Source organism: Falco cherrug, chromosome 10, assembly GCF_023634085.1.
Source record: "Falco cherrug isolate bFalChe1 chromosome 10, bFalChe1.pri, whole genome shotgun sequence".
NCBI lineage: Eukaryota > Metazoa > Chordata > Aves > Falconiformes > Falconidae > Falco > Falco cherrug.
The window spans coordinates 25,574,576-25,597,434 of record NC_073706.1 but is presented as its reverse complement, the minus strand read 5'-3'; the positions used below and the strand labels follow the sequence as shown (position 1 = coordinate 25,597,434).

Sequence of the window (22,859 nt, the reverse complement as noted above, 5' to 3'; positions counted from 1 at the left end):
ACTGTGTTTTATTTTTTTGGGACAATATAGCTTTTTCACTCTTTGATACTAAAGACTTGCTTATGTTCATGTGTCCACTTCCCAAAAGATGAATTTCCAGCCACTGTAAAAGATCTCAGTAGGGTCTTGTTTGACAGAAAGCAAGGCTGCAGGAATTGTAATTCTAGTTAGTATTACACAAAAACTGCCTTGTCCTCAAATACACATTAGTAGGTAGATAATTTTTACTGTTTCTGCTTTAGGGATAGAACTGAAATGCAGAGGAACTAAAGAACATGGAGATGATCGCAAGTGAGTGGGAAATGTCTCAGCAAGTTTTTTCTTGTCAGCTGAGATATGGCAACTGACGATGGTCAAACTCAGCTCCTTGTAAAATGGCAAAGTTTAAACCTTTTTATCTTGATCAGGATGCCTTAATGTAGAATAATAAACTTTTTTGCAGCTTCTGTATTACCATTAAGTGTTTATGTCAATTCTAACTACAAATCCTAACTCTAGTGTGAAGAAATCAAGCTCTGCATTTTCCATTTTCTGTAAACTTGCTGATCCAATCCAACTACTTGCCTATGCCAAATGCAGATTCTGAGATGGATTAAGAGGCTCTTAGGTGAGAATTCCTGAAGGAAAAAATGGAGGTGTGTGAGTAAGACTAATGAAAACATCTGGGGAAAAGTGTGCTTGGAATTTGATCTGCAAGTATGTCTGTCATTTCTCTTCAAAAGCTCTAGCCTACAGATTTGGTGAAAATACCAGTGTCGCCAAAATAGCAGTGCTGCTTAAAAGTGTGCTTTAGGTATTTAGTGCTTGGTAAGAGGAAATGTACCTGCCATTACTGTCATTGCCTCTCTTCTTTACCTTGTGCAGCCTACATGGGTTGCAGATGTAAACTCTTAGGACCTTCAGTTAAAGCAAGCTGAAGCTGTATTGTGTGAGCAGTGGTTCACAAGAAGATGCTGTTATTGAGGTACCTATTCTGTTTTCCTTGATTTCAGATTAACATTCTGCTAAATTTTAATTGTGCCTTATAAGATTCGGAGTATGCTCTTGTCCTTCTGTAGCAATGAGCAAAATGCTATCCATTTTGGAATAAAACACATCAGTGCATTTTTTTTCAAAATTATGTCTGTCTGATCAGTTTTCAGTAATATTTTCCTGTTGGGTTTATGTATGGGATGGAGAACTAGAAAACTGTATCCTAGTGGCAGTTCTAATTCATAATCTTACTAGTGTTTGCTGTTACATCGCCAAGCTGCTTCCCTCATCAGTTCTGGAATGTGATGGTATTAGACTGTACTGATTAAAGTTTTATAGTCACCAAATCAGATTAACTATTGAGTCACCTGACTAGGTAGGGTTTGCTGTCATGTGATCCAGTGCCCTGCTGAGCTCCCGCTGGGAGCTGAAACAAGGTAGTTTGCTTTTGAGATGTTCTTAAGTATCTAACAGCATGGGTCATGGATTATGGCTGCAAAGAAGATGGCTTCATTTTCCTGATCTTTGAACTAGTTAGAATGGGATAAGTTTGAACGTGCAGGATCTTCAGGCCATGAGCCAACAACTGGAAAGAATGTTTAATCCTGGAAGTTCTGACACTGAAGGACCTTTTTTCTTTTTTAGTGTGGAAAAGCTTAAAGACTACTTATCCAGTCAGTCTATGGAAAACATGAGGATTAGTGGGAGGGTTTAAGACATACCAGTTATATGATATTATATAAAACATGGTATGATTTTCGTCAGAAAGCCTCTGGATGTTACCTAAATGCATCCCTGTGTGTATACTGAACAACAGTGATAAAAATTTAAACCTGTGTCAAATTTAAACAACTCCTTTAAAATAAATCAGGAGACATGAGTTAAAGTGGTACATGCTGAAGAAAATAAATCATAAAAATGTTATGTTTTTGTAATATCAGATTATAAAAATGTACAATAATTACTGAAATTTGCAGAACAGTAATACTGAAAATGAGTTGTAAATTGAATGTATTGTTTTATGTGTCATATGGAGTAGTGGTATATTTCATGAAGATTATTTTCCTTTAGTTTATCATAAAAAGAGGAATTCTCATGTAAAAAAAATAAATTAAAAATATGTGTAAGATAGGACTAATAGCAATGGGGACCCCCCCACCCCCCCAACAACTAGAAGAGGAGTAGTATTTGTATTATGGCTTTTGATATTCTGTATTGTTTTCCATGCTGGGTTCTGTGACCATATAAAGTTTCCTTCAGGATTAAAAACTAGAAATTAAGACAGATTGATTCTAGCCTTTTCAGATGCTTAACAGCCAGAAATCTATTTCATGTTGAATAGATGACTACCCTCAAAGAATAAAACAGTTTGTCACTTCAGCATGTTAGTAGAAGAGGTGAAGAGTAAACTTAGTGTTTCAACTGGAAGAACATAACTTAAATGCTTTGATGTTTTGAGTTTTGGTTTTTGTCTTCCAGTTGTATCTGATTGCACATACTTCATTAAATAGGCATTTCTGAAGCTACGTAAACAATGTAGGTAATTATGGTTATGGAAGAGAAAGGTTAATAGCGGTGACTTTTTCTAATATAATTTATTTGTGGTTTATGCAAAAGTACAAAATAACTTACATGTGCGTTTAGAGCCTAGGATTCACTGAATATCTGTAAAAATATATATAATTGAAATTATTTTATAGTTTCTGTAGCATTTTTCCTGATATGCTAATATTACAGAAGTTAAAAATTGTCACATTTTGCATTTCAAAAAGCATTGTTTTCTGCTAAGTTTTTAAGACTTTTTGTCTTCAAAGGCATAATTCCAATTAAGCATGTTATTTGTATTACAAATCTACAGTATCAGCAGGTGCTGGAATACAGGTGATGTTTGCTCCTCACCTACATTGTGGGATGTTATGGAAGGTGCTTTTTTTCTTATTTGGCTATCTTTTTTTTCTCCATAATCTCTGCAATATTGTGAGACCCGAAACCCGTGAAACGTTTTGGCAAATCACTCAAGGCCTGCTCATGGCCAGAAGAGAGTAAATGAATCACCTTCAGAATTCTTTTAAAATTGTAGTTCATCTCTGCTTGCTGAAATATCTTTAATGAGTTTTCCTAATTGGAGAATTTCCCCTCTTTTCTAATTAGCTAAATTTGGTTAGCTAAAACCAAACAGCAATGTTTCAACAAGAATTACTTCTGCAGTGCTTTCTGAAATTACAAGCAAACAGAATATGGATCACAAGTCTAGTTGCATAGACCCACCTGTCTGACCTCCCCGTTATATAATTTTAACTATTCTTATGCTTACAGGTAACTTCTGACTACTGTGTTGAGGTGCAGAGTCTATATTGCTGACATTGTTTTTTGGCTTAGCTTTCGACAACAGGCTCTGACATCCGTTAAGTGCACCAGGTGTGCTAGGTGAGATTCAGAAAGTTCCTACTCTGAGATAAAATGACGAACTGACAATCTATTGAAAATAAATCTCAATCTCTATGATCGCAAAGGTGGGAATCTTTGTGAATGTGCTTACACATAAGGATGTAACTTCTTGGTGAGTCCCACAAACTTGTAACCTCAGCTTTCCATTATACTGGCCAATGATATATATATTCTGATTGTTGTGGCTTCCGTAGATATTGCAGACAGGTAACACTAGCTTGGTTATTCAGTCACTGCCGGTGTGGAAGTAACTTCAGATAGTGTAGTATCCTCTAGCAAGCAGTTTTCTCCCCTTTAGTGCCCATTCTGTCTTAAATTTATCAACTACTCAATCTTTAGTCTGATAAAGACATGCAAAAGAGCAGTGATTGACAGGGGGCAACGGGCACGAACTGCAACATAAGAAGTTCCTTCTCGATATGAGGAAGAACTTTACTTTGGGGGTGACAGAGCCCTGGCACAGGCTGCCCCGAGAGGCTGTGGAGTCTCCTCTGGAGACATTCCAAACCTGCCTGGATGTGACTGCACAACCTGCTGTAGGTGCATCTGCTTTAGCAGGGGTTGGACTAGGTGATCTCCAGAGGGCCCTTCCAACCCTGACCATTCTCTGATTCTTTATCTCAGTGGATCCAGCTTCTTCCATCTCCTGTACTGAGCCTGCCAGTACCATGCCCAAATTGCTGTCTTTGCTGAAATTGCATTTTAGGACCACCTATCTGTGGGTAGGGCTACCTAAGCAAGCTAGTTCACTTGTGCTTCAGTGTTTGAGAACTACCTTTGTGTAATTCTGAAGTTACTGTCTACTTAGTAATGCGCTGAAATTTGTGTTGACTCGAGTTAGCTTTTGCTAGCTTAGTTACTAGTGCTGTGATGGTAGCTGGAAAAGTTCATTTTATTGTTGAAACCTTTTTATTGTATGGATTTCATAAGAATATGAAAAAAGTTTTGGTTCTAGAAACATAAATGTATCATAAGGTGCTTGAGTTGCATGGCTGCTGCCTTTTTTTTTTCTATCCTGGGTACTGTCTTACATCTTGTGTGAGATTATGTGTGTAAGATGAACAAAAAGAAAGTGATATTTAAATTTCTAGAAACTGAAATAGACTGAGGGAATCTGAAATTTCAAGGTCATAGAAATAGCAACCCTAACTAGTAACTGCAGAATAACATGCTGTATTGTAAAAGGGACAGACTTAAGGTTGTAATTGCTGGTGTAAATGTGAGCTTAGAGTCGTAGAATCATTTAGGTTGGAAAGGACTTTTAAGATCAAGGCCAACCATTAACCCAGTACTGCCAAGTCCACCACTAAACCATGTCCCTGAGTGCCACATCTACATTTTTTTTGAACACTTCCAGGGATGGTGATTCCACCACATCCCTGGGCAGCCTGTTCCAGTGTCTGACCACCCTTTCAGTGAAGAACTTTTTCCCATTATCTAAACTAAACCTCCCCAGGCACAAAGCATTAGCTTAAGTAATTGTTTCAAGGTCCTGTCTTGTTTTTTGTATGAAAATAATGTCTATGCATTATTTCATTGCAATGGGGGACTCATTCTGGAGGAAGTAATTTATTTGAATTTTTAGTCTTAAGACTTACATGTACTTGATTCTAATATCTTTTCAATTTCTGTATTTTCATTTTCTGTGAATTAGAGCTGTCACTGTGTCCCTAGCAAAGGAGGAAAGGTAACAGAGCTTCTTTTAAATATGTTATGTTTCTGAGAAAACTGTTGCACCCTCTTGGAGCTGCATGTTGTCACCATTTTTCTTTATCAACTGTGCTTCCATTAGTCCAAGAAGTGTGAAGCAGTGTTTTGTCGTTATGTTCTTGTGCTGTTGCCAAGCTGCAGTGATTTTATTAAAATAGAATTTTAACATTTCTGGCATAAAAGACCTGAAATTCACAAACATTAAATTGTAGGAAGATCATCAGTCTTCTCAACGATACTGTGTACAAGCTGAAAGGAGCTGTATCACCAGTCACTGCTTTTTCCTTTTAAAAAGGCAGTGTAGTATGGAACAGTGGGCAAGCCAAACCGTGTGCTTTTGGAACAAGTGAAGTTAGTAAACTTAGATGAAATAAAATCTGATCACTTATTAAAAACTTGAACAGCTAAAGGTGGCAGTTTAGTCAAGGAGATGTAATATTAGCGAAGTTATACAATGATTGTTTCTGTGCTATTTTTCTCTTTACAAGTAATTGTGTCCTTATTTGAAATTTGGATTTGGAGTGCTTATCTGTGGTAAAATAAGCCATATAGGCCCTTTTTGGTAATCCTTTTGGTATCGGTGGTTACGCAGTTTGTGGGGCTGGAGTGTGCTCAGTGTCTTGTAGGTACTCTGCACCTCAGCATATAGTAATTTGCTAAATTTGAGAAAGGCACCTCTACTTATTTGATTCACTCAGTAGTCAGTTTTCTCACTTATTGTGTCAGCTGTATCTTTTACTTTAAACCATCAAATTAAATAATAGTTTATGCTGGCTTTTTATTTTAGTTCATGCATTTAAAACCTGGAACTCAGATAAAAAGATAGTTTCAGAATAAATTCAGTATATTATTTATGAGTGGAGCAACACATTAGCATTGAGTTCACAATAGATCATATCGCTTTTATTCCATCTTACAAGCTTAGCAGCACAAACAGAATAATCAACATATTATTTGGCTGTCATCTGCTGAACAGAAACCAGAGATCACAAGGAGGTTTTCCCTAGCTGCAGTGATGGCCTTTTTGTTCCAAGCCCCCATCTGGGAGGGCCATGGTGTGTTATCATATGGAACGCGGGGTTTTCTGTAATCTGCTTAGCTGCACTGCAGTTTGAATCTTTATTCCATGTTTGTGTAATTTATAATTTTAATGAGACCATGGCTCTTGTGGGCTTTGAAATATATTAAAAGCTCTTTTGTGCATATGCTTTTGTTCTTGCTTAATAGGCTCAGTGTATTTAAAACTGATGAATTTTTATTCATGGATTTGGATGTCTGGGGATTAACTTAGACTTAATATCATTGCACTCATCTATTGATGTTTGAAACTTTTTTAATACTTGTATCTGTACGTGGAGAAGAACTTATAGAACTTGTGTTTTATACATAAACCAGCTCAGAAGTAACTAATAAAATTTTATTAAGCAATGAGGAAAATGTACTGATTACAGCTTATTTTTACTGCATAAGGTCACATGAAATACAGTTTGTGCTAGGAAGAAATGACTAGTTGAATCCATGTACATGTATGTATTTGGAACTTTGTAACCAAAAAAGTTTGTAGAATGGTAACAATGACAAGCACTTGATTTGCATTTTTCTTCTGTTCAGGTAACTAGAAAATGAAAATACTGAGCTCGCTTTTGTCTGTATTTGTCCTTTCTCCTGGTTTTTAACACTTTTTTTTTTTTTTTTAATGTGGAGTATGGGTAAGAAACTTCATTAGGTGATGCTCTTAACTGGGAAGTATTGATGAGCATACAGAAGAATTCTTTGTTACTATTGTTACATTTTCTGACAGTGCTAAAACTGGCCTTGTTTTTTGCTTTTGTATTTTTCAGATGTTTAATAATAGGTTTGATTTACTATTTGTGTTAAGATCTCATACTGTGTGATTTCTGTTTTCGTAAACAACTATGGTGTACTCTTTAATGATGGCCTTCTCATCTGAGACTAATGCTGGGTATAACATTAAGACACTTGTATTTCTTTCTGAACAGTCTTGCTGATGGTGTATGTGAATAGGTTGCCCTGTTTCATGTGGAGGGTTTTGGGTTTTTTTGGTTGTGGTTTTAGTTGGTTTTGTTTTTTTTTACCAGCAAACAATCCCCTTTGTAATGACAGATATTTTAAGGAAATGGGTCACTGCATAGTGGAGTTATTTATCCCTCTTCTATTCATTGCTCTGAGTAGTATTTCCAAAAATACCTGCATATTTCTAGAAGGTGCATAAGCACTGGGAAGTGCAGGGGACATGAGCGCCATGGGCAACTTTAGTTTCTGTAGGGTCATAAATTAAGTGCCTAATATGAAGATTGGACTTGTAACTCTTTGTCTCGGTTAATTAAAAGTAATTTTAAATGTTTACATGTCTTGTCTCAAAGTGATTTTTTTTTAAATCTAAGATAAATGCATATAGCTTAGGATATAGTTATTTGACCCTTGGCGCACACACAGGTGTATTTTTCTCTGTCACCAGGAAAGTGACTGTGCTGTCTGTCAGACCTTTGGCATTTGTTCTAACTTTGACATTGTGTTACAGGAGACTGTTAAGTGAATATTTCAGCATCCCTCAGAGGCTCAAACTTGCCATGTAAGACCATGCCTTTGCTCAGCTATTTGGATTTCGCTGTTCAGCAAAGATCAGTGTATAGAGCTGCAGAGGAAGATAGAAGCCCTGGAATGCATCTGACCATTAATACAGCGTTTTATACAGGGTTGTGGGATTGTTAGGAGTTGTTTCCCAAAGGTAAATAGAACCAGTGAGAATGACTTGAAATCTGTTTTGAAAAATTGCTCATGTATAGTCTCTAGTTGTTTAACACCAAAGGATTGCGTTACGTGAATTTGTTTACAGGATTGAGCTCCTTGTCAGCCTGAGATCAGTAGATGAAGGAGCATTTGTTGGAGACAAACTGTCAGTGCCTAGTAGAGATAATGTGGAAAAATAATCTCTTCCAGAGTATCACCGAGCTTTTTCAGATTTGTCAGACTGAATCCAGTGTTTCTTCTAGGAAAAAAATAAGCAGAAATACAAATCAAGTTCTGCCTGACACCCTGCACAGAAAGACCTTTTGAAAATTGTTCCTTGTTTTGCTCAAGGTGTTTAGAATCTTGAGATTATAATAAGAATATTTGAAACAATGATTATTAAGGTGTGTAATTGATATGGGAAAGATCTATCCCAATAAACATGATATACACCCTTCGCTATTCTAGCACATGCAACATTAACTTCATGCAAAAATTTTAAGACAATAGTTTAATATAAATAACAGCTTAAATGTAAATATTTAAATAGCTTAGTGTGCAGTTTTTCCCTTTTTTAAAAAAAAATAATAATTTCAGTTACTCTTTGGGAAAGATGGTGCAAGTTATGGGATTACCATGTGTGAAGAAAGATGTCTGGTTCAAAGGGAAGTGGAGGGTGTTAGGAGAGGAGCTTCTGTTAGCTAAGGAAAAACTGATAAACTATCACCAAATATTCAGTGTAAATCCAGAATTAGGAAGCATTCTATAAAGCAAATGTGACTGGAAACTTTTTGTTACAGCGAATTTTTTTTTAAGATAAAGTCCAATAATTTGTTTAGCCACGCTTTTGGCTGTGTTTGATTTTCCTGTATTTAAAATTTTGGCACCGTATGTTGAACTGTCTTACACAATGCCATTGGTTATTGGGAAATGATAAATCTGCTCATTGATTTCCTAATTTTATTATGTACACAGTTAATTGTAATCCAAGATTACAGCAAACAAGATGTTAATTTCTAGACAATCTCTGTATGTTTCCCTCAGTGTGATTGTTACAGAAGCAAAGAATACAAAGAGAATACTATTTGTGCTATCCTCACAGGAGCTGTCAATAAAAGATGTAATAGGGGATTTAGGAATCTGGAAATGGCCAACTAATTTATGTGAATCTATTTTATTTCAGCTAGAAAGACCAAGCTCTATTTCGTCTGCACTGCATATTGCAGAGCACAGGCTGTCTATAGAAAACCAGGCGGCTGCATATGGATAGTCCCTTGATATCATTCACTTGCTGTGTAATCTTATTATGCAAAGTTCTAATCTTCACCTAGAATGAATGCCTCTGGGTCAGAATATAGTCATATCAGGGTTTCTGAGGTCATGTTTTGTGATCCTTAGCTTATTCTTCTAAGTAGGGCTGGGATTTAAAGAGTATTCCCCAGACACTAGCAGAGATAGACGGCAAAACCTGCTGCCTTTTTGGAAGACAAGACCAACATGAGGTCCCTGGTAGGATTAAACTTGATTTGTAGCTGTAGGATTTTTTAACAGATGTATTATTGGACAGGGAATAGGGGGCCACCAGCACAGCGAAATTGGATCACAATTGGCATTCTCAGGGAGTCCGCTGGCTGCTAAAACAGCAGCTGCATGTGGATTTGACTTCTTTCAGGTGAAGCGACTTCCAGTCATTTGGAAAGGATGGGATGAAAAGGAACCTTGGTGATAATTTTGATGTCTGCAAGATTTAGTACCAATGTAATGGGATTATCGGTAACACCTTCACTGCAGAAAAAGCCACCTGGCGCTATAACTGGCAGCAACTGAGAACTAATCCTTTCCCATCTCTTGGATGTCATTCATGAGGCTCAAAGTGATTTCCACCCTGCTAGCTGTGATTAATTTTATAAACAAACAAACAAAAAAAATATCAAATGAGGAAGGCGTGGGCTGTGGAAGGAAAAGGGAACAGAAGATAATAGTAATTACATTTTGCATTTTATTTGCGGCAGGGGATGAACTATAAAGTTCTTGTAAAATAACCAAATAGTATTCTATGTGATAAATATGGATGTGTAACCTTTTTTAATCAATGTCTGTGTTTGGTATAAAAACAATGTCTTGTTTCAGTATAAGATTTTCAGCAACTACTATATGGTAGTAGGTAGTACCTGGAAGTAATTACCACAGGTTTTATGCTGTTAGTTCCGCGATAAGGATGTTTATACAACAGATCCATTATGTTTTCAAGGGGCCTGTGACTTAAATAATTTGTTTTATTGTGCTTAATGGTCTTATGCTGTATCTGGTGGAGTTGCCTGCTGACAGCACTTTGTATTAAAATTGTCATGTGGAAAAACGTACAGCCGTTTACCTTCTTGGGAAGAACAATATGGCATTGTTTTAAAAATGTACTGATAAACAGTTTTCTGAAGAAAAAATATTTTACTGATGCTTAAGCTAGAGCAATTGTAAGATAAATACTCTGTGGGGTTTTAAAATAAACTAGACTTGTGTGGTTTTGATTTTTTTTTTTAACTGGGCTTACTCTTGCTACAACCATTCACTTATTAGCTAGAAGTTGTTTTTAAACTACATGGAAACTTTCAGGATTTTATTTATTCTGTGTGAATGGCCATTAGATGTCTGAAGATGGACCTTAATGTTAAAAACAAAACCTCCAATCTACTGAAGTTATCCTGTTAGGTTGAAACTGTATAATCTAAGTGTGTATATATATGTCTTAATTTGAAATTAACTTTCTTGAGTAGTAATAAAAAGTCTTACATGAGCTAAGAATTTATCATTATCATGAACATCTGATAAGCCTGAGCATTTAAAAATTCCATTGTGCCACATTTATAAACGGACTGGTGAAATCCATGTCTCGGGAGTTAAGAATTTATTTTAAGACAACTGGGAACAAAATTTTAGACCTCTTCACTCACGCATGCTCTTCTGTTGTGGTCAGTTTTATACCATGGCAGCTCTAGCAGTAGGCAAAGCTCACTCTAACCTCTGTGCTTCTTTGCATAATTTAAAAATTGATCCCTCGTAATTCAGAGCTGCTTAGAGACATCAGAGAAACCAACATGTTCAGTGTAACTGTTGGGAAGTGCGTGTCAGCCAGAGTCTGACAGGAAATCAGTTGAAGCTGGTTTGAAACTTATTTTCAGGGACATACAGCAGTTGCTTGTAGTTTCATAATACACAGATATTTTAGTTACAGTCTGATAGCTGTTGGCACGAGAGGTTTACGTTTTCTCTTAATGAGACTGTTGTTAACATTCCATTTGTCACAGTGAACAATATCTACCTACTGTGGTCAATGTAATGCAATATTTATAAAATTACTTTTTATTTAGAATATCCACAGGTGCCTGACTTCTGTGCTGTCTTAATATATTTATATAATGTTTCTGGATAGCATGGATCTGAAGTACAGGATAGTTGTGCAGTATTTTTGTCTATCTCAGCTGAAAAGTAATGTGAGGCTGCCTTTCAGCGGGTGCTGTTAAGAAGTATTGATGATGGACTTCTCTCAAAAGATGGTTGTGTTCATTAATTCACATTAGTTGTGCAACTCAGATCGATCTGCTGTCACTCAATTTTCCTTTTATCACCTGTAACACATTTCTGGGCTTGCCGTGTTTCTGGTCCTGAGAGCAAGGAGTTGGTCCATGCTTTTCATAGCATACGGGGTTGAGAAGAGCAAACCACTTTTCTGGCTCGCCAGAATAAATTCTGCTGAAAGCGCATTTTGCTTTCAGTGAAGCTGTTTCAGTTTCTACAGGGTGTCCTGTGGTGTGCTGGGCACTGCATGTGCTGACAAAACAATTCAAGAGTTTTCCTATTTCTGTTGTATCTTGGGTTGTTACTGTGAAACTTGTTAGCTAGTATTAAGGATGATGAATCACAGCTTGGTTTAAGTAAGTGGATTTATTTTGGAAATTTTTTTTTTTAACGTAAACAAAGTACATCTTTTTGGAGCAAGGACATGAGCTTGATAGAGAACATTTTTCCCCAAAAATGATTGTATATTTCTTTATAAATACTTAATGCAAAGAACAAAAGCCACTTTTGACTGTATTCAGGCAAAATTCCCATTAACTTCTAGAGACAGTTGTGCGAATTTGAATTCCTGCATTTGAATAGCAAAACATCATGAAATATAGAAGGGGAGGTCTTTACTTCATTTTTAAGTAGATTATGTTGTACACACAGCATTTTTCTTTTTTTCTTTTAAGTTACTGCATTTGTTTAGCAAGTTATATTGACCCATCTTAGTAAATGAGGGAAACCTTGCTGTGGTTTTAGTTCATGATAAAGCTGATACTGAGTTTAAGGGGGACAGGTTTCTTGCAGAATGTAAAACTCGCTTGAGTTACTTCGGTATGTGTTTTTCACTTCCTTAAGAGAAATAAATATATATATAAAAATCTTAACAATTAGGGTAAAGAAACAGATAGATTATCACTGCAGGAATTATATCTAATCATTAGAGTTTGACTTAAATATTTGGGGGAGGTGGTCAAGAGATATTTAGTGGTATGTGCTGCAGAACTTAAGCTGCTGTACTGTAGCTGAGAACAGAAAGACCTAAAACCTTATTTTTATACGAAAGTGTTTTGGTAGTGGAAGTCTTGTCAAAGGAAAGCTCTGCAAAACCTCCAGAGATCCTATCAAAAACTGTATTATTTTTCTAGTAGAGTCTTAGGCAAGCCATTCAGGACTTTATTATCCTTAATTTTGTCTAGTTTTTCAAACTTTTTTTGTTTGATTGTCATGTCACTTTTAAAGTTTTGGTTGACTACTTGATTACTGCAGTTTTCTGTGAATGTAACTCCAGTTGTGAAGCATATTGAAATCATTTCAGATGATTTGATGCTTCGCTGTTTGGCTGTTGAGTTCAGTCTCAAATATTAGGGCTTGAAGAAAATCAGCTATTTTAAGTTGCACTGTCTTCACATGATTAGAACAACTTTGTCAAGTGTTATTTAATAAATAACTGCATCTGAGTTATAATACATGGTCCAGTCAGGAAGTTAAAGCCTGCATTTAAAGTATGGGTAGAGCTTTCCAGATTCCATTCAGCCAGATCTAGTGGAGGGGAGGATGTTATCACATCTGTTGCAGATACATGTGGTAGGTAAGCCTGCTTGCTGTCTTGACTAAAAGAAGCCCAGCTGAGTCAGCAGAAAGCTGACACCATTCTCTCCCACTAATTTCTCTAGTTTGGCAAAGATTTTTTTATTTTTTTGTTTGAGCTCCTACTCAACTGAATCACACTGATAAGCTGGTGAGAGGAGTCCATTGATTGTACATGTGAAAGGTTCTGTGTAATAAAAACTTCTTGATGGCATTTGTTTAAACAATATTAATCTCAGATCTATCTGATCATTTGTTGGTTTTATTCACTTTTTTAAAAAAATACTGTCCATCGGTTGTTAGATACAAAAGATAGTTTTTTAAATGATAGGATGTTTGTTACCAAATGAATGATATTCTTCTGTTTTACTGTAGACTAGAACCAGCTGAACGACGTAACACTGTACCATGCTTCGCAATGTCCTAGGAAAAACCTTTCGATTTCTGGGGTATACTGTGCAATATGGCTGCATAGCGCATTGTGCCTTTGAGTACCTTGGAGGAATTGTTGTGGTAACTTTTCATTTTCATGACATTTTAAAAGAAAATAAAACTATAGTACTGAATTTGTTATATGTGATAACGTGGATATTTCAGGTTTCTTCATTTTCTTTAAAGCTTTCTTGAAGTGTGTTTAGTAAATGCCTGTTTTTTTGGAGGCAGGTCCAGCCTTTATGAAAGTGCTTTCTACTTTAGGCAGTCATATTTTTTGCTAAGTTACTACTTGAGGCATCACTGAAGCAAATGGGAAACTATGATTAAGCATTTTGCAGAGAGTACATTCTTCCAGAGAGACTGGAATCACTAATAATGCCATTGGAAATGCTGTTGTTTCCGATTCTGGGCAGATTTCTGGATGTTTTGTGCTCCTTCCCCTCCTCCCCAGGTTCTAAACCTGGCAGCTCCTGCTGCTGGACATAGTGGAGTTTGGCTGTATGCTGCTCTTGCAGCTTCTGTGTTTTTTTTTTTTTTTTTTAAAAAAAAAAAAAGGTTGAAGTAAGGGGTAGGCTGGCAGAGCTTGGAGTGCCGATCCTGGTAATTTCCACGAATTGACGAATCCGTAATGCACTCATAGCCTAGTGCAGTTTGGGCCCGATCCTGAGCAAATATGGAGCTGTAACAGTCAGAGGTGCTCTGGAGTCTGTTCTTACCTTTTAAACGTATCAGATGTTCCTTGGAGCATCTCACTTTTTTTAGTTCTTTACATTATCCCTTTTCTAATTTATTAGCAAATAATTTGAGTATTAATGTATTTTAGATAAAAGTAACTGGAAATAGTAATTTTGTCTCATTTATTTTTAATTTGCAGTGTTCTGGACCTTCAATGGAACCAACCATTCACAATTCTGATATTGTCTTTTCGGAGAACCTTAGCCGCCACTTTTATTGCATTCGAAAGTATGCTCCTTTGTTGAGACTAGATTTTACATTACATTTGCCAGAGCTTGTCAATAACCACATTCCATCCACCCTTTATTTCTCATATTCTTCTGCTTCTAAATTGTAATTTTTCATAAACCTTCTCTCATTGCATCTGCTGGAAGTTAATTGAATGACTTGTCAAAATTTGTTTAGGATATAGTCTGTCACTTTTACAGCTTTGTCCAAAAAATGGAAGAATTCCCATTTCCCTGCCACCCCTCAAAACAGTTCTATTGTGTGAATGTAACTTCTCTCTAAGCAGTTTTGTCTTGAAAAGCAAGCTGTAGGTATTGCTTGCTGAGGTTGTTAGGAAAATGACCAAATGGCATAAATGCCATTTATCAAATGTCATTTTATTACTCTGTGTACAGCACAGTAGGCTCAAGGCCCTCACCCATTTTGTTGTGGTTTGTTTCACTGTACAGTCTAATGTATATAATCAGGAAGCAAAAATAATATAAGGTCTTACAAACTCAGATACTTGAAGTCCCATTGGAAATACAACATTTGGTCAGTAACATTTAGGAACACGGAATCTGTTCTGTTCCATCTTTATGTAGCAACAGGATCAAATTAAATGATACTCATTTCATCAGAGTCAATTAAAATGACATCTAAAGTGTTTCATATATGATCTAAATAACAAAGACTCTCTCCAAATGTACTTTAAGAACTGTGTGTAAAATTACACCCTGAGTAAAACTGAAGAAATGAAAACTAGACGATTTTCAGCAGAAGGAAGTATCCTTAATGTACATGAATATTTTTGGAGTATACACATTGATGCACATGTATTCAGCCAAATAGTTTGTATTTAGAGTTCTGTTTTTCTGTTTTTTTTCCTCTCAGAGGAGATATTGTAATTGTGAAAAGCCCAAATGACCCCAAATCAAATATCTGTAAAAGAGTAATTGGCTTGGAAGGGGATAAAGTCTGCACAAGCAACCCTTCAGATTTCCTTAAGAGTCACAGCTATGTAAGTATTAGTTTCTTGCTTTGTAAATTAATGATTACTGAAATAGGCCTGGTAGTCTGTAAAGGTTTTGCAATATTTGAGTATCATCATAAATCATAAAGTATGACATTCATAAATTATTATTCTTGTACAGGTACTGTAAAATAGAATATGTAAACTCTATGGCAAGCTGTCTCTCAGTTTTTTGTCTCTGTAGGAAGTGTAAGGAGATGATATTTTTGCTCTGCCCTTTGCTTAGGTCTTCTTCCCTGGAAGAATATTCTAAAATTCTCTGCATAAAGTGCAGTACAGATGGCAGACTTAAGGGCTTGGTCTTAAGGCAAAACTGTTTCTGTATTTTAAATGCCAAAGAAGTGAAAATTTTGTCTCTGCAATAAGCTTTGAGGATTTTGCTTTCAAAATTATATGTTATTGTATCTCCATATTTCAATATAATAGAATTTTAATTTTCTGAGTGTGGTTGGATAAGTAGTAATTTTCCTGACTTGTCCAAAAAGGTAAAAAGATGAAATAAAAAGAAAAAAATACTCACTTGTCTTTATGCAGATACTTAATGGAAGCTTGGAAAGATTTGCAAGAAAATCTTTTCAGGTTCCTCTTTTTAGGCTATCACTAGAAAAATCATCAGAAATCATGATTACAGAAAAATGCAGGGTTTGTTTCCCAAAACCATATTTGATCATTACCTCTGTTCAGCACCTTGTGACACCAGATTTTGCACAGGTGTTTTGAGTCTTAAAAGAAGGATATTCTGTTGTCTTTTCATACCCACTTCATCCTTACAATTAGGGTAGGACGAATTGGCATCTGGCCCATAGCTGAAGTCCTGTGCTGTGAAGGGAGAGACTTTAATGGAACATTCCTTGCAGCCAGCTACAGTTTGTGATAAATCCTTTAGAAGTGTAGCTGCCATAAAGACAGCCAACTGCCACCAGTGTGCCTCAAGGTACTGGCATGTCGTTTACATTAAGCAGCTGGAGGCTGTTGTTACTAAAATCAGTGGCAAAATTCTTGTCAATGTTGTGTCTAGATTCAGTGTCCAGCTTTAGTGAAGACCTAGGACCAGAAAGTAAGGAGATTCATACCCTGTGCTGAGGAGTTGAATTTGTTGCTTCTTCCTCTCCAATGTTGAGGCCAGACACTTGAGGCACCTGCCTCTAATCTGCCCTTCTGATCAAGTTCCAGTACCGCTGGAGCTTCTGTTCACACTTATGTTACTCGTGGTCAGAAAGAAGGAACTCATTCTTTGTTATGTTTTGAAGGGGAAGACAGATAATTTATTTTTTCCATAAATCAAATTGTTACTACTTAACCAAGAACTAAAAAAAAAATCCTGAAGAACCCCAGTCCACCTTTCTTACCAAGTTGAAGAATTTTTCTAGCTCCCATGGGAGTAGTAATTTAGATAAAATATGAATTTCCCAGAGCGGAACGAGCTGAAATGGAAGTCTGGATTCTATGTATACTGATAGAAAATGCAAACTGAGTTCCTCTAAGCATCTTGTTCCTCACTTAGTCTTGCAAAGGAAGTTCAGGAAAGATTTGCACTTAACAGTATGTCAGCCTTTCTGGAAACCCTAAGGGAATCAAATGAATATCCAGCACAATTTTGCGCCAGATACAAGATTTCTTGTCTTCAATTTTAATAAACAATGCAAGGAGAATGAGGAATGCTGAGTCCATTTCCATTTTTATAAAGGCTAATGTGTGGAAATAAAGCAAAGTGACATGCAAGCTTTCTTAATTCTTGCATCATAACTTGTATCTGGGGGGGGAAATGATCTAAATGGAAATGCTTTCGTTTGTTAGTGTGTATCTGCTTTCCCCCTATCTGTAGGGGTTGTTGAAGAGGTAAATCTTTCCATCTGTTCAGGAGACACTTCCTTTACAGAAGCAGTATTATATTCTCAACGGAGGTATCTGCACTTTAGGCTCATAAAGTACACTGGATTATTCACTAAGTAAATTGTTCTTGTTGGGGAGGGAAGAAGGGATCCGTGTCTGTTTAGGTAATTGTCTGATCAGATTCCTTATTGCAGTGAATTGCTGTGCTGTGCGCTTTTTCTCTTAATTCAGACACAAAACTCTTCAAAGCAAATAGTGGCAGCAGAGGTACAGAGAACTGGCTATTTGTTTTGTTGATACTTCCTTGGGAAGGATTAACCTGGGTTGGGTTTTTGGAAAAAAAGTTTGTCAAAACTGAGGAAAGGCCTTGGCTAGGATTCCCAATGGCCTGAGGGGCTGCTTGGGGTGCCTGGCTGCCAGGGAAAGGTGCAACTGCAGGCACTCCTTCAGTGAGCAAAGCCTCGAAATTGTCACGAGTCTTGTGGGTTTTATTTAGCTGCTAACTGCTTTTCCTAAAATGAGAAAACTCTGAGTGATACTGGGATGCCGTGACCCCCAGGTGTGCCAGGTCAAGGATGGATTGTTGTTACAGTGAACTGCTCGGCTTTCCTTGACTGTCTCCTCTCCTGTTTGGGGGAGTAGTAGTGAGCAGTTGCTGTCACGTTTGCAAACTTAGGACAGTACAGTAAATACAAAGTATCAGATGCCAGAAATAGTACCAAATTAAGTAGTTCAAACCTCTGCTTCATTCTTTGCTGGTGTTTGCCAGCCAAGGGTTACGTGTTACGAGTTGGCCAGCTAGGGGAGATGTCGGAATCGGTACAATGTACTTCACACAGCTGAGAGTGAAACCACCTCTAAGCAGCTGCTTCTCTTGTCGCCCCAAAAGGAGTATTTTTTACTCATGTCAGTAGGAATTGTGCTTAGTCTGCATTGAGTCTGTCAATGTTAGCGTTGGCATATTGTATAGAGTTTAAGTTAGGGATTTTTGTGCTTAGAAGCGCTGTCATAAATGATCCTTGTTCTGAAGCCTAAGAGAATGCTAAAATCAGGTCCTGCTTCCAGTCTTGTTTCGTTCATAAATATACGTCTCAAGATGGCTTATATGTGTATAGATAGGAGATCGGAAAACTCTGTTTACAGTTTCCTCTCTGTAAAATTATGCGGATGAGACACTTCATTGCTGCAGACAACCAAGTAGATATCTGTAGATTAAAAGAAAGCAAACACAACAAACCAACCTTCCAAGCTATAATAAAAATAAAGAAATCACAGAGAAGTTGAATATATTGTTCTGAAAAAAGATATTTCACTTGGGTAGAAACGCAGTATAGCAGTGGAAGTTATATGAAAGTCTTCATAGTGCTGTTAAAATACTTTTATTGCAATACTTAGCTGAAGTCACACGTTGTATGAGAAAAATTCTTTTTGTCACTGTGTGAAAGGCTGTACCAAAACACTGTCTTTGGAGTCGCTAGATTACAAGTTGATGGAACTAATCCCACATATCAAATCAACTGGTATAAATTAAGCACATGCTTAAATTAAAGTACATAAGGAATGTCTTTACTTTGGACCCTTTATGGTATATGCTGCTTCATATGCTAGAGGTTGGAGCTCATCTGCATAATAATACTGAGGGAAGTCTTCCAATTTACATAAAAAGTACAATGAAATTCCTTTGAGTAAGCTGCTATAGTGTAAGAATGTTAGGAAAATGTATTTTTTTTCTTTTCATTGCTTTTTAATTGATATTTGGTGTGGTGGATGAGTATTAGGCTTGCAGTTTTGCTGGGCTCTTTTTTTGGTTTTGTGCTCAGTGATGGTGTTTATAGATAAAAGTGAATTTACTGTAATACTTATTTGAGAATGTATAACGTATTTTTTACTGTACCAGAAGCAATGTGTTACGAACCCAAAAGTTAAAAAGGTAAACAACTGATTTTTAGTAATGTGTGGTATTCAGACCTAGTTGCAATTATTAAAAAATATGTGTACTGATTTATTCATTCAACTATAAGTTCTAAGTAATGAGGGTTAATAAGGAAATTACTCAAATGCAGTAAACCCCTGAAATGATCTTATGAAAATTAACCTTTTAGGTCTTTTTTTAATTTAGGTTTTTATTTCCTGTTTTTAAAAGTCTTAATACAGATCCAGGTTTGTAATTCAGATTGAGTATCCTATTGTTGTATTTGTTTTAATGCCATTTACTTTAGCTTTAATTTCTTTAGTACCATATGTTCTTGTGCTGCAGCTCCTGTTTACAAATTGAAAAAGTGAGGGGTAAGTCATCAGATTAAAACAGCTTGTATGTCATAAACTACCAATATGGTAAGCCTTTGTGTCACTTAAACAAAAGTAGTACCTAATAATGTCACTTAATACAGCTAGAGTCTGTAAATAAGGAACTGCCTTTTGCAAGTCGTAGTGATAAAAAGCTGAGATACAAATCCATATCTCAGCAACACTCTGCTGGTAATCAATCACAACACACCGCTAATGCTGTGAGACTAGCTGATGTGGGGGAAGCGTGTTTACCTTGTGCTAAAATGAGGTTCATTGCGGAGATGGCATCTCTTCATCCTGTGGTTAACTCTAGAGCTAACATAATTCTGAAGATAATGCATCTTACCGTGTTTGTAGATCAGAGAAGTGGTCTTACGCAGTGCTATTAACTCTTAAACAGTCCTTGTCAAATGCAGTAAGAATATTGTGTGGGTACTAAGAGTAACATAGTGTTAATGCGAACACCACAATATCTTCATCACTAGACAGTACTACAGATTTTGGATGCACAACAAAAGACACTGAAAAGTGACTTGATATTTCAGAGTGCTTGATACCATTGGACAGTTTATTTTTAATTGCTATTTAGGATATTTTAAAGAAGGTTCTCAAAACACTAGTTCTTTGTCCTTAGTATCTTAATAGCTAGTTTACACTTGGTTTAGTATTTCAGTAAACTTAAGTTTTACTAGTTGTCTGTCAGGAGAAAGGAAATATCTTACTCTTTTTCTTCTCCCTAGTTCTAGTGTTCTGGAGATAAAGTTATGCCACAATTTTAAGCAGCAGGTACGCTAAGTGTTTGGTGGGAAAGAAAAACTGATTTGACGTACTCGTTCAGTTTGCAGATCCCTCTGTATCCCAGTACAGAGTCCACGGCTAGAGCTAATCTTGAGTTTTCTGGGAAGTAATTTAAAATCAAAGTTCTGATTTGTCAAAACTAAATTATCCAAGGGAAAACAAACAAAGAATTTTATCAATCTACTTCCCCGTATCTCCAGGGTTTCTTCTGCTCAAGTAGATTGGTCTTTTTACCTCTGCAGTTGTGGTTTTGGGTTTTTTTGGCATTTCAGGAACATATGAGTGGCTTGACCTAACGCGACAGCACTGGTGCTGTTCCCACAGCTTGTCCTCATGGCTGTGAGCTCAGGGAGGTGGGTGGCCAGCCATGGGCATGCCCACACCATAGCTCAGGCATGGGGCAGCAGCGAGAGGCTCAGCTTAAACACAGCACCGAGGTCTCTGACATCTCTTCCTTACACAGCTCTTCCCCATGGTCTGAACCGAGGCGAGACAGCTGCACCGAGGTGGGGGAGAGCACTGCCCAGGCTCTGACACATGGCCCTGGTTCTTCTGTTTAGCCAACTTATTATTCCTGAAGGGAAACAATACAGAAATTCTCTGTCTTGATTTGAGGGAAAGTTGTTTCAAGATCACTCATTTCTGAATTTACAGTACTAGATGCTTTTCCTCAGTGGAGTAGTGTCTTGGTTGCACTGGTGTCAGATTGGTTTGAACCTTCAAGATTTTATACGATTGTTGTTCCTCTGCTCCAGATGCAATATTAACTTCTAGGAGGCTGCTCACGATGATGAAACCAACTATTCAAGGACTCACTGAAGATTTTGAACACAAGTTTTATCCTGCCTGTATCTTCTTCATGTCAGAATGGAGGGAAAAAAATGAAATAGGTCCTTCTTTATACGTACTACCTAAGGCTAGGCTTAAATGATGAGACGGTGCAGAGCTGAGGCCTCAGACTGGATGAGCAGAGGTTCAGGTCTCTCCTGATGGAGCTGGTGGATGATGTTTTGAAGATTTCTTCCCCCTGCCCAGAGTATTTATCGGCAATTGTTGCTACCAGGCTTATTAGCTGGATCACTCTGTACACGTATGCCTTGGCCAGGGCATGCCAGCGGTGGTAACAGGGTTTGGGTTTTAACTGGGAACTTCCAGTTGGGGTTTGAACCTGTTTTAACTGGGAAGTTCCAGTTGCGGGTTGAACCTGTGGGTTTTTTGTACTCAAACCTATACTTAAGGGTGACCCGGTTACATCATCTGTTTTCTAGGGAAGAAAAGCATCAAATCCTTCTTAATGACTGCTGTGAGAAAAGTCTGTGTAACCTGCTACGTAATCTTTGCTGGATTTGTAATCAGTATTTTCTTCCAAAATATCAATCTTCTGTAAATCAAGGAAGCTAATAATAGTCTGGACTGATGAATCACAGAAATATTCTGATTTTTTTTTTCCAGGAGTTCCTAACTGTAGCTAGGAGATTTGTTTTGAAAGTTTTGGCCTATGAACATTTCAAAACTGTATTGGATTAACAAGCTAATATATTTTTTCACTCTTTAAAGCAAAATGATTTTGTTTTCAAAAGAGAACCATTGTTTTAATGCAAAGAGGGAAGAAAGCATGCGCAACATCTGTGCATTATTCTTCATGACAGTAATATGTGCTCATAGTTTTTATTCTATTACTTTTAATTTTAGCTGATAATGTTTTTAGAAAAGGAAAATTGGCTAATAATTTAAATTGAGGGTTGCAGCTAGAGATTTTTAAAATTGAATATATAGCTTTTCAGGCTGATTCAGATCAGCATATTTAATATACTCCAGATCTGAATATTAAAGGAGAATATCTATAGATGTAAAGTAAACAATGCATGCAAGCGTTTGAATTATTATTTAACACATTTGGAGAATCCTGCGATAGCCCCAAAGTGGTAACAGAAAGCATGTTTTGTCATCATTTGACTGGCATAGCTATTTCTGACATGAAAATTCTGTGCCCTTTCCCATACAGAAGGGAGTGCAGTGATCAAACCCTTTGAGTTCCAAGTAAGCAAGCTCGGGGACAGCGGTAGCTATTTGTGCATTACACAAAATTTAGAAGGAGCAACAATGGTTTAGAAACCAGCATTCAAATAACCTATGAGTGCTTCCACAGATTACTGTAAAATCTTCCCCCAATCTTTATTGAAGATCAATGCTCATCTGGTATGCTTGTGTGATAGAAAAAAGTCTTACAAATTCAAATCTAAGTTAATATACTTTTAGTTTCCTTGTAGCCCATGAGTTAACACTGCTACCATTTAAGGTTATGTGATTTTAATATTTGTTAATAATTCATTTCAAAACCTAAAGATAGACAAGTCTTCATATCATTCCTTTTTATAAATTTTCTATTAAAACAGCCAGTGACTTAAGATAGAGAATGAATTAGTAATATAAATATTTAATCACAGTGAATTTCATTTGAGTAAAAACCTGTTAGTGTTTCATTGCCGTCTTTCTCATA

General features: G+C 36.7%; 1 protein-coding gene across 2 annotated transcripts in view; it reads left to right on the top strand.

The window, feature by feature from the left end:
- IMMP1L (inner mitochondrial membrane peptidase subunit 1) overlaps positions 1 to 22,859 on the top strand; it is a 36,526-nt gene that overhangs the window by 3,105 nt on the left and 10,562 nt on the right. Inside the window, exons 2-5 of one of the 2 annotated variants that reach the window (XM_055723035.1) lie at positions 7,673 to 7,879; positions 13,405 to 13,542; positions 14,339 to 14,427; positions 15,301 to 15,427. In XM_055723035.1, the coding sequence (XP_055579010.1) occupies positions 13,438 to 13,542; positions 14,339 to 14,427; positions 15,301 to 15,427 (321 nt within the window). In that variant the 5' untranslated portion in view covers positions 7,673 to 7,879; positions 13,405 to 13,437. The remainder of the gene's footprint in view (positions 1 to 7,672; positions 7,880 to 13,404; positions 13,543 to 14,338; positions 14,428 to 15,300; positions 15,428 to 22,859) is intronic. The other variant, XM_055723036.1, reaches the window with a different exon arrangement.